This window comes from Papaver somniferum, chromosome 11 (assembly GCF_003573695.1).
Source record: "Papaver somniferum cultivar HN1 chromosome 11, ASM357369v1, whole genome shotgun sequence".
In the NCBI taxonomy this organism is placed as follows: domain Eukaryota; kingdom Viridiplantae; phylum Streptophyta; class Magnoliopsida; order Ranunculales; family Papaveraceae; genus Papaver; species Papaver somniferum.
In genome coordinates, this window is record NC_039368.1 from 43416005 (window position 1) to 43428480 (window position 12476).

Consider the following 12476-nt stretch of genomic DNA (forward strand, 5'->3'; position numbering starts at 1 on the left):
TAGATTAGAAGATCACGTCAGCGGGACCACCATCTAGCGCTGAACGGTTCAGCACTGAGCGCTGAACCATTAAATCTCAGCCGTTAGATCATAAAATTTTCTCCCAACACTGAATGGTTCAGCGTTTTGGTTACTTTTTGAGCGCTGAACGGTTCAACTTTCAAAACTAGCTGTTAGTTGAACTGCGAGCAAATGATAGGAGAGAGAAGTAGCAGGTACAAGTGTTAACTTTTTTCCCACACTTATTTTTTGATTTGCAATAGTTTTTGGCCAATCTAGCAGCTCAAATTAGCTCATAGGATTAGCCTAAAATGAAACTTCCTACGTCGTGATACCCTTCAAACAAGGTTACAGAGGGGGTGCATCAAGACAAAAAGAATCTAACGGCCCTCATGATCTAATAAAGTCAAAGATGCGATACTAGCGTCGTATATTATCACCAATAATTCCAAATAGAGTCCAGTACACCCCCAAGCGCACATTAGCATAAGCCCAAGTTATGAAAACCCTTATTTGACTAAACAGATATCGGGGCTTTGTCCATTCTTTCGCAACATAATAGTCTCACAGACACTATTTGGGTAAACCGTAAACCCCTAAATTTTATCTTTTTTTTTTTCTTTTTTAATTAAAAACTTAATCCGAATCGATTTATTTTGATTTACAGAGAAATCCCGCGAAAAATCTCAATGGCCTTTCATCTTGGTTGCGCTATTACATGGTTCGTTCCCTCCCTTTCCCTCCATATCTCTAAATCTCGACCTTTCTCTCTCTCTATTTCTCTCTCTCCTCTTTTCTCTCTCGCTCTCGATTTGTTAAATCTGACGAATTTTATGTTGTTTGCAGTCGAAATATTTGTTTTTGTAAGCTTGGATTTACGAAGAACCTAAAGAAAGAGAAAGAAAGGGATACTTTTTTTGATGGGATAATTAAGGTTGAAGAATTGTTCAAGGATCCATCATGGTCAATTAGGGTTGGAGAGAAGGAAACTATTCAAGTTAGTGTTCCTAAGGTTGTTAAACCGATTCAGACGAGTACGATTCTTGTTGTTGCGAATAAAACACCAATTGATGGAAGTAATGATGTTTATGGTTGTGGTGGTAGTGGCGGAGATGATGAACTCTTATCCATCCAGAAAAAACAAGCTTCTTTACAGAGAAAAGCTGATGTTTCTTCTTTGGCTGCTGAAGATTTTGTTCGCAGATTTGAAACCGGAAATTTATTGGTGAGACATTTTACTTTATTTAACCTCTTCTGCTTACTGAGACTGTGAATAATTGATTTTCTTTGTTTGATTTGTTGAGTAAAGGCATACTCAGGGTGGTTAGTTTAGGTAAATTGCTAGTAAGATGTGGAATTGAGGTCAAAGATTCAATCTTTTTGTAATTTTCCCTATAAATTTTCTCCATTTTGGTTGCTGTCTAGTACATAGTGGTCACTTGATTTTTTGTTTCTTGTTTATTTGTTGTTTCCTGTTGTTGACCTAGTCTGTAGGACACTATGTATTCACTAAAATTGTTCCTTTTCTATGTTTTTGTAGAACATAACTGTTTTGAATGTCTCACACAATTAGGTTGTCATGTAATTCGTAATCCTACAATAAGGCACGATATCTATTACATCTTTACACCAAGGAGTTCACTGGATAAAATCAGTGTAGGACATGATTCATCTACGGATTATTGGTTGTCATGGGAATATGAATATGACGTTATGGATATAAGTGATGTGAGGCAAGACTTGTGGAGTCGGGATATTTGATGTCCCAAATTAATATCTAGGATCCTGGATGCTTGTTTTCTCTGAATAAACCGATTTTGTATTGTAATCTAGTAAAAAAAACTATCAGTAAGAACCAACATATTTTTATCAAAGCACCAAACACATCAGCTATACGCATGCATTCTTTGGTTTTGGTCATTACAGTAACTAAGCAAGGTGAAAAGTATTTTGTAAATTCCAAGGGTACAACTTACAACCATCAATTTGCTCAAAACATGTCACACGTGGTATAAAGTCACTAGAATGATATAGAACAAGTTTTGTTACCTTTTTGAAGTTGAATTCTTGAAAAGACCGAAGAATTAAATCATGCACAAGAGAGACAGAGCTGTATCATCAATTGCTAGTAATTTATACTGGTATCAGGGGTATTGTTTTTATTCTGGAACTGCTTACATCTGTGATACTCTAGAGCTTATGCCTAAAACTCATTTTCTCTGCCTTATATTCGGTTTTTGACTTATTCGTTGCTCTTGCTCAATAATTTTGGTTTTTCTGTAATGCAGGATGTGGGTCAAGAAAAAGCGTACGATCTTGCTGGAGAAGATCAAGATTCTTCTGCTATGAATATAATGTGCAGAATGTGCTTCTCTGGTGAAAATGAAGGAAGTGAAAGAGCAATTAAAATGATTTCATGTACTTTTTGCTCCAAAAAATATCATAAGAGTTGCATCAAAAATTGGGCACAACATAGAGGTTACCTGACTTACACCCTTAATAATTTAAACAGTTGACTACAGATTTGTTGCATGTTCTTAATGAACTTATTGTTGCATTTCATACAGATCTATTTCATTGGAGTTCATGGGCCTGCCCTTCTTGCCGAACCTGTGAGGTAGATTTCTTGAGTAATACATAGTTCATTGTGAATTTAAGGCTGACTTTCCATTAATGGTTGCCAACACATTAAGTAATTAAAAGGTTATATGTTGTTGGATTTCTATATTGTCCAACTGCCGAAGATGCTTGTCAGAAACTGGAGAAAAAAAAACCGGAGTCCCTTTCTTGATTATTTATTATTCGGACAATCATGTAAGTGTTATTGGGAAAATTCGGAACTGTTCACCCGTCATTTGGCTGGCCTACCATGTTCATAAGTTCGTCTTGTCACTTCTCAGAACCCGTGTCTGAAAAGCTTACTTTGTGAAACAATAGCTTGCTTGTCATATTAGTTTTCACATTGACTAGGCAGTAGTGGTGGTTGCAAAGAGAAAGGTGAATTTTATTGTATCTATGATTGTAGTGTTTAGCTTGGTGTTATTTCCTCCCCTATTCTCTTAGTTGCAACCATATGATTTCACTGCAAAATTTTGAGAGTTCTAAGCTTCTCCCCCGCCGCAAAGGACAGACTGGGGTAGAAGCTGACTCACATGACTTGGTAGATTTGTTATGATCGACTGCTAAGGAGAGTGATGAAGTTCTTTCCATTCCTTGCATTTTATTGTAAACCGGACCAACATGCACGTGTTAAGCAAACAGCAATTGCGTGAATCAACTCGAAGTGGACATCTATAATCTTGTAAAAGTTTCACGAACCTGGCTTGGTAATTTGAATCACAGATAACATATCCAATTATTTCTGGTTTTTTAGGTATGCCGCAAAGTTGGAGATCCTACGAAGTTAATGTTCTGTAAGAGGTGTGATGGAGCTCACCATTGCTACTGTCAGCAGCCACCTCACAAAGTGGGTTCTCCATTTAATACTCTTTGGCTCCCCACATATCTGTTGATATATTATTTTTTTCTCATTGCTATTTTTGCTTTACAGAATGTTTCTTCTGGACCTTATCTGTGTCCAAAGCACACGAAGTGTCACAGTTGTGCATCCACCGTTCCTGGAAGTGGGTTAAGTACAAGGTATTTGATAGTGAATTATGGTTTTCTTGTTGAAATTAGGTCATGCGAAGCGTTGCTGTGTAGTTATTTTTCATAATTGATGATTGCTTCTTAGTATGTTAGATACCTGATGATTTTTATACTTATCCACTTTAAGTTCTGTGCTGTAACTTGTTTTACAGCCTCTCTAAACATTTTACTTGGTCAGACGATAGCTATACCTGCATTTACGAAAATGTTGACTTTAAACCAGCATTTTCCTAGATTATAGATGTCTCTTTGTAGTATGTAGATGCTAGAGTATAATTGTAACTCCAGTATGAGAAATATTAGACTAAATAGTAGGAGACTTATACCCCGCCCTACTACATACTTATTACAATTTACATCAGTGGTTCAATTTTCGTTTTTGTTTGTTTCAATATTTGGTTTGAGTATCAAAGCATGCTTTTTATATTGGGTTTACTTTCTTAAGTAATTGTTGACTGCTTGAAAGCCAAACTAGTTTCAGGAACTTTTTCTTTGACGAACTACCTTTTAACAACTTAAGGTTCACTTTCCTAGTTACACTTCAATACTTCATAATGTTGGCTGTCTGAACCTCGATTCTTTTTACATGTTATATTTACTTTAGCATCTTTAGTTGCTAAAATGCATATGTTCACTTGCTCTTTCTATCTGTTTATATTCTGCATTGTTGTAACCATTGGATTGATTATCTACTTTCAAACACGATGCTCAAAACTTGTTTGTCTCAATTTGCAGATGGTTTTTAGGGTATAACTACTGTGATGCTTGTGGAAGGTTGTTTGTGAAGGGAAAATACTGTCCTGTTTGTTTAAAGGTACTGTTTCTTGACGAATGATTACAATAGTTTGCTCTTTGTTATTTCTCCTTTTGGAGTCTGCTCTTGCTAGCGAATGAAAAATACTAAGTTGTGTGTGGTCCCCCTTAGCCAAGTTAACCTTGGTAAAAAGGTTTTAGCCCTTAGTAATCAGTGTGCTCTAACTATCAACCTATATTTCTTCTTTAACAGAATCCTCAGCATATATCTTCAATTTGTTTTTCCTTGATTCCTTCTGTACCACCCATTTCGTTTATTTTTCACATCATTGGAAGAACTCAGCTATCTTTTTTTTCTTTTTTTTTTTTCTGATAGGTTTACAGAGATTCCGAATCAACACCTATGGTTTGCTGTGACGATTGCGAACGCTGGGTGCACTGTCAGTGTGATGGAATCAGGTTTGTTCTTGTTTTAAGTCACTACACCAAATCATTCATGACACTATTCAAACAGATGATGCTCTTTATAATTGCATCTTGTTTGTCCTCCCGAAGAAGTATTTCTTTTTGGTTTAAGGGGCTATTTATTCAAGAGACCTTTATCTGTAAGTTTGCTTTTCAATTTTCGGATTTGTTATGTTCGTTATTTATGGTTTTTCAGTGATGAAAAGTATCTTCAGTTTCAAGTCGATGGAAATTTATCTTACAAATGTGCTGCTTGCCGTGGAGAATGTTACCAGGTATTATCTACGTTAGTTTTGTGTTTCATGTTTCATGTTTTCTTTCTTTGTCTAACTTGGCTGGATTGTTTTGGTATTGAGTAGGTCCGGGATCATGATGATGCTATCCAAGAGCTTTGGAGGAGGAGAGACAATGTTGATCAAGAGCTAATTGCAAGCTTGAGGGCTGCAGCAGGATTGCCATCTCAAGAAAAAATGTTATCCATTTCACCTTACTCGGATGATGAGAATGACCATGTTATTCCAAAGAATGGCAATGGTCGTTCCTTGAAGATTTCAGTCAAAGGATTATCTGACAAGTCTGTGAAGACTCCCAAGGAACATGGGAAGAAATCTTCCAGCAAAAAGTACATGAAGAAGACTTATAAAGTACCCTCTAGTAAAACAGGACCTAATCAATTTGATAGGCTGCATGATGCACAATCTCTTGGATATAGCTTGGGCGATGAAAGGAATAGTGATATGCAATCATATGTAAATGAGAGAAGTAATATTTTATCACCTCATTTAGCCATAGGTTCAGGCCATTCCAAAGAGAAACGCACTATTAATCAATCAGGGAGTATGCAACGTGGTTCGATTGCGGACGGGGAATATGTAGGAAACAAGGAAGGCAGGGTGCCCAGAGTTCTCCACATCAAGAATTCACACAGTTTAAATCCTCCGGACAGTGGTGGAAGACACGCTAGCAAGTCAGACACTGTGAAAGGAACGAAGCTAGTTATACATCTAGGTTCGAGAAATCGAAATAATACTAATTCACCTATATCCGAGGCTTCAAATTGTCACAGGGAGCAGGATTTAATGGCGTCAAACGGTGCGTATACCTGCCGAGTGATCTTTGTTTCCAATTTTATGAATATTAATTTCGTGGAACATCAAAACTCCCACACAATATTCTGCTTTTTAGTGGTACTAGTCAGTATGTTATCAAAACTTCGGTAGGTAGTCAAATTATATGCACTGATTAACTTATGGTTGGGGTTTATGAACAGGCAGTGAAGACACAAGCCAACGTAAGGCCTATGCGGTAGAGCCAGCACAAGATGGAACTGCCAGATTCGGGGATGATATAGGTAATGCTTTATAGACTATAGTCAAGCTTTTTGAATGAGTTACATCCTTAATCAACCTTCCTCTCACCTGTATTATTAGATTACTGGACAAGCATTTACTTCTAAGCTATTGTTGTGAGTGTTCCACACATACCTGATTACTTTTAACATACGGTGTTATCTTCTTCTTTTTTTTGCAGGGGGGAATTTTGATAGCGGAGACCGGCTACGAAGATCGAAACACCGGAGCAGGGAAGGCAGTTCGAAGAAGTTCGGGAAAGTAAAGTCCGATTTTCCTGAACTGAATCATAGAACTGGTATACTAAATCTAAGTGAAAGACATGAATCTCCTACAGTGGAGAGAACTCGTGTTTTATTGGGTAGAGGAGTTGAACATAGTCTGAACGTGATAGAGCCTTCAGTAGGCAGCACACACAGAAATGATGAGGTCCTGCTGAAGAGGCATTCAAAAGGAATCCCTAATATACATGGTGAAAGCTATGATGGAATGCCCTCTAATTTAGAGTCATTACCTAGAGATCCAAAACCATTGCTGAAGCTAAAATTTAAGAACCCTCATCCTCAAAACCCCGAGCAGACTTCTATCAAAGGTCAAAGATCGAAAAGAAAGAGACCTTCGCCTACTGTGGAGAAAGCCCCTATTAGGGAAGATGAGGGCTACTCACAATTGCATTCTGACAATCAAATAGATGAGTCCATTGATGCCAATTGGATATTGAAGAAGTTGGGTAAGGATGCAATTGGAAAGAGTGTTGAAGTCCACGAGTCTTCTGACGGCTCCTGGTGAGTTTGTTTTATTTCATTTTTATGCACTTTGTTACCGTCTTATTGTACTTAGCAGTGGTTAAGGGTTGTATTTGTCGATGATGCGTCAATTTTCATCCATGAAACCCAACTTAAATCATTAATATCTTCTCTTAGTTATTACTATATGATAAAGATGCGTTTTAGGTAAAATTTGATTTTCCTTTTCTTGTTAGGCACAGGGGAGTGGTCGATGCAATTGAGGGGACTTCAACTATAACTGTTCTTTTAGATGATGGTAATGCTAACACTTTGGAACTCGAGAAGCAGCGAGTTCGGTTTGTTTCTCATAAGCAAAAGCGGAGGAAACCTTGAGGTTGGGTCCATTTCTCTATTGCTTTTACCATATATTTTGAGGGTGTTCTTTCCCAGACTTGGATCACAAAATTTAATGTCTTTCTATTTCTTTGCTTTTGTTCTCTTTGTAGTTTGTACCCTAGATGTGCATTTGGAAACAGGTGCTGTAAATCCAAGTTAAGTTCCCTTTTCGCCTCATTCTTTCTGGGAGTGCGCCGGAGCTGTTGTTCGGACGTGGAATCAGACAGGTTCTATTTGAATGATAGTTTCTAAACTGGCACATGATCTCGTGCCCGTTGGGGTTTTTATCTGTTCAATCCATTCGCCAAATATCCTCATCAATTACGTGATATAAAGTTTGAAGGTGATGTGGTTCAACATCAAGGTCCCGGAGATGCAAAGCAAGTACTGTATTAATGTGTACTTGAATCATACGCCTTTCTTTTTTTTTTCTTTTTCGTGCTCACAATGGGCACTTCCCTTGACAAGCGTTCAATGGGACAGTGAAAATATGTTCATGTTTAACAAATGAAAGCTTTTCCATTTCTATTTTCTGAGCCAAGCTTCTTTGGTCTTGGTGTTCAGAGGGGCTTCATACCCTATAGAGAAGCAAAATAAAAACTTCCTTTTGTATGTTTTACATGATGGCATTCAATTTAGATTTTCCCACAGGGGTCACGATAAGAAATGTAGTGCCCTTCTTTCATATGCTATATGTGCCTTCTTATTTTAATATTTTTGTGCAACAGAGTTGTGGTTGTTCCCATAACAGACTGGATTGCCAAATACAAAAACGGTTCTAGATTTTAGAATACTGGTAAATAAACAAGACTACTCATCGTCATTATGCTTTACAACAGAATATCGTGTCTTTAAATATGATTCCTACTTCGCATTCACACTCCATATTCATCATTAATAGAGCTATTGTTTCTTGCTTCCGAGTGTGGAGGGGTGTTTAATTATAAGAAATTAAACAGGTGGTGGGGGTAAGTCTAAGAGAAGCCAAAACCCAACGCAGTCATCTGAATCTAAATTCTCTTGTATTGCAAGAAAATGCAATCCTCCACATTCCTTCTTTGCAGCTTCCCAAGCTTCAGATTCTTGTGTCATTTCTTTAGTTTTCTTGTAGGTAGCATATACGTAGCGGGTAGAAATTCCGACGGATAAAATTAAACAGGCACGTGCAGTGTCAGCTTCAACTGAACAAACCTCCATTCCATTCATCCAAGCTGTTCACAGTAGCAATGCTTTTGGGTTAGCATACACAAAGACTTGTCAGTTATCTATTGCACATGTATTTTTGCAACTATGACGTACAGAATTTGGAACTTCTTGAGAAATCGAGTATAATAGAAATATCCAAAGAGAATGAGCAAAACCAATTAAAGAATCTTGAACAATCTAGGTATCTCGCTTCTCGTTTTAGTGACAGGAAATATAGTTATTTTATCACTTTGCATAAAATCCTAGTACTTCACATGATCATTATCATTGACTGTCAAGCTAAGTGCCAATCGAGAAAGTCCCAACTCTGCTATCTGTTGATTGTAATGCATCTTAGTAAAGCCATTGCTAAACAAAGATTTCTGAAAGTCAGATATAAAGGAAGGTACAGTACCTGCTAAAGGTTTAGCTCGTGAGGTTGCAACAGAAAGCCCAGGAATTAATGTCTTGTCATCAATTTCAATCCCTAATAAATCTAAATCTAGACCTGCTCCAAACTTTGTCTCTAATGACGAGGCTTCCTCCTGCACAGCTGAAATTTGCAAACCAGATTTACTCTCTTGCTTGTATAAAACAGCTATTATAAACGAAAACTACTACAGAGAGGGTCAAGAAAGAAAAACTAGATTATCATCCACATCTTGTACAATCGAAAGAATATTGAGAAAGCAATGAGCAAAAGTACTTTAAAGCACGGAATTCTTCATGGACAACATGTACCTGAGAAAGGAAGTTGAACAAATGCCCATCTTTCCCCAAAAAGGTTTTCAGGAAGTTCCATGGGGAAGGGATTATCCAAAGCCAATAGAGGTTTAGAACTTGCTTGAAAACCTGGATGACACATGTACACCGTCTCATATCGCTCTTCTAGCCATAGTTGTAGTGATAAACACTGTAAACAATAAGAAAATCATCAGACAGAAAACAAGGCCAGAGCAATTCTTACTAAAGAATCAAGACCAATTAAAATTGGTCCATCAGTATTAGCTTAGCAAAACAGGAGAGCCAACACCACTCGAAAGCCATTATATTCTGTTCTAAACATAGACATAGGATGTAGTTAAAGATGTTTGTTAAAATCCAAAAGCATAGGACATGACCGAGATGAATGATAACTAATGCTAGGCCATTCTTCTCGACCGGAGTTAGATTGTTCAGCGAATTTCTTAGTCAAATGCATTAACTGTTCACCGTTCGTGTTATTTGTCGAAGGATATGTAGATTCATATAGCATTACATCTCATTTATACAAAGAACCAAAAGATGAAACTTTGCAGCACTAGTAAGAGAAATGAAAAAGTAACTTACTCGTTTACTTGGAATAGATTTTATACCGAGCTCCCTACATGCTTTTGTTATAATTGTTTGCATTTGTAACCTATAAACAAAACCCTCAGTAACATCAGAAACCAAAGTAATTTTTCTAAAGAACAACAAGAACTGAAATGCTAATTACCTGAAGAATCGTACTTTTTCTGGCAAAGGAACGCCCAATTCATCACAAATCGAAACCATTGCATCTTTTAGAGTGATACTATTAATAACATTGTTTGGAAAATACTTGGTAAATTGTAGAGAAAGAGTATTATCACAAACTACAAGTTCCCAAACCTTCTTTCCTCTGATATCCAAAATGGGTCTCGAACAGAAATCCAGTTCCCATTCTGTGATACTATTAGGATCAGATTCTGGGTCTACATAGCATACTTCTGCAGTAGGATCATCATCTATATCGTCTTCCGTAGGAGTTAAAACAGAAGATTCATTAGTAGAGACTGAACCTTCAGAGATGGAATGTAGTCGAAATTTAGAGGGTTTGAGGTGAGAAATGTGTGGGTTTGTGGAGAAATTAGGAGAAGAGAATGGAATGCTTATGGGTTTTGATTGAGATTTGAAGTTAGAAATGGGTTTTTGAGATTGAAGTTTATGGTTCCTAATTCTAGCTGAATTGAAACTCAGGCTCGTCATGAGAACTTGATGGGGTTTGCTGGAACTTGTTGGACGGAGTGAAAGAGCGAAAACCAGTGATTTTATCTATCCACGAATATCCGTTGGTGACAGTTATCTACACTTCTTGGCGCTTGATATTTACACCCACCATGACGGCCACTACGAGGGGAACGAGATATTCTTATTTGGAGCAAATCAATCGTAAGATTGCTCAAAGGGGGTTGCAATTTGCTCGGGGTGTACCATAATTCAAACGAGACAAAACATCTATCCGTAAGAAATTGGAACCCCCAATCAAATTAGTACCCCTATTAGCGGCCTTGATCAAAGGCTCATTTGGTTTCTTTTTTTAGTGCAAATGTTAAATTTCATTATTGGATCAACATTAGTGCAATAAGTTTACAATTTCTTCTTTTTCTCGGAAATATTGGTTAAAATATTTGATTTTTCTTTTTGATGTACGTGGGATAACATATGTTGAAGATTTTTGATTCTGACTTCTTTTATTAGGATATGGGCGGTTGAATTATGGTTTATGCTTATGTAGCTTACTCGCGTTTGAGAAAGTTTTCCCAAATTTTCTTCAACTTCTAACATTGTGTTTTCGGCCGTAAGAAATGTCTGTCATATCTTGTTAACACAGCCTGTTAGAATCTTGCAATCTGTTACGATGGACATACTTACTGGAATATTATTATTCAGGCAATTAGTTGTCATTAATAATGTTATTGCTTCTGCATGAACCAGTGAAGTAGTTCCTTTTGGACCTGCTGAAATATGCGTAAACTTCTTTTGATCCACTTAGTATAGATTAAGTGCAATCCCATTGATAAATCTTCGTTTTGAACGACGGGCCTGTAAAGATTATTCAATCCGATTTTATGGATGCCTAGTTGGGTTTATAACTTTTTTTCCCTTATGAGATATAGGCACTTTAAAATTAATTGTAGAAGGTGCGGATTGTAATTTCTTATATCTGATTTATCAGATTTGTTGGGTTAGGATCGACTTTTTCGAAAACTACTGAGCATCAATGTTTTCAGATTAACCAGATGATGATGACAATTTATCCGACATATGCGAGTAGGTGCTGAGATCCAGTTATTAAACCATGTACTTATCGAGTATGTACTCGAGTATGTACTAATTGATGACTTGATAGAATCCAAAAAGAATCTGAGCCAAATTGCTCTAGCAAAAGGGCACGACTTGAAAAGATGTTGTTCTGTTTCTTGAGCTTGTGAATTGGACATCGGGAAGTCCGAAGAGATATTTGAGATATGGGATGCTAGCCTGCTAGAAGTCGGGAGTGCTATCTGAACTAATTTATAAATAAATAGTTTAATTCTTGGTATTGATTTAATTTTCCATATTCCATGAAAAATTAATTGTATTATTGTTCTCTTAATCTTGACTTATGAGAAAGTTATATATGTTCTTGGCTGAGAAAACTCCCGACGAGTGATGCTTTCATCTAATTCTATCTTGTTCCTTTCTTTGTGGCAATATTGTAAGAATCTTCCCCTTATGTGTTGTGAGAAAAATTCATCAAATTTCTCTTGATGCCATTTATTTTCCAGAGTTATTAAATCTTGAACCATTTTCGGAATCAGATCTTCTCTGTCGGTTGGTTTTGGAATTATATCGGCATTAGGAATTCACCTATGTTCCCATATTTTTGTGGGAGCTCTATTTTTAACTTGCCAATTTTTTTTTAATCTTTAATAAGGTTTAGACCTTTTTGGATACTTGTCCATATCCAAGATATGTTGGAGGTTTTAGAAGATTATAGAGGATGAGAATTTGGAAAGTATTTGGATTTTAGTAGTTACACCCATAGTTGATCTTGATCTAATATAAGTCTGCCGGCAAGCTTGGTGAGGAAAGCTATATTGAAATGGTGAGTGTTTTTAATTGAACGATTTTTTAGGGACCACGGTCTTATTAGGCCAACCTCCCTATATTTATAAGGGGTGTCCTA

The 12476-nt window shown here is 36.9% G+C and overlaps 2 protein-coding genes across 3 annotated transcripts; one reads left to right on the top strand and one right to left on the bottom strand.

Annotated features, from left to right (window-relative positions):
- Positions 1–546: 546 nt before the first annotated feature.
- On the top strand, positions 547–8051 carry LOC113321133. 2 transcript variants are annotated; one of them, XM_026569015.1, is made up of 15 exons: positions 547–581; positions 668–721; positions 847–1225; positions 2289–2478; positions 2568–2617; positions 3374–3466; positions 3551–3639; positions 4384–4462; positions 4778–4860; positions 5063–5141; positions 5226–5958; positions 6137–6217; positions 6397–7000; positions 7198–7337; positions 7450–8051. In XM_026569015.1, exons 2-14 carry the CDS (start codon positions 690–692, stop codon positions 7334–7336), a joined length of 2631 nt encoding a protein of 876 aa, XP_026424800.1. In that variant the 5' UTR covers positions 547–581; positions 668–689; the 3' UTR covers position 7337; positions 7450–8051. The 2 variants fall into 2 exon arrangements, with proteins under 2 accessions (XP_026424800.1, XP_026424801.1); XM_026569016.1 differs by having other exon boundaries at positions 7204–7337.
- On the bottom strand, positions 8027–10598 carry LOC113321134 (protein TAB2 homolog, chloroplastic-like). Its single transcript, XM_026569017.1, has 5 exons — positions 10002–10598; positions 9854–9923; positions 9266–9437; positions 8940–9077; positions 8027–8550 (listed from the first exon to the last, which is right to left on the bottom strand). The coding sequence occupies exons 1-5, from the start codon at positions 10511–10513 to the stop codon at positions 8291–8293; spliced, it is 1152 nt and encodes a 383-aa protein (XP_026424802.1). The 5' UTR covers positions 10514–10598; the 3' UTR covers positions 8027–8290.
- Positions 10599–12476: the final 1878 nt, after the last annotated feature.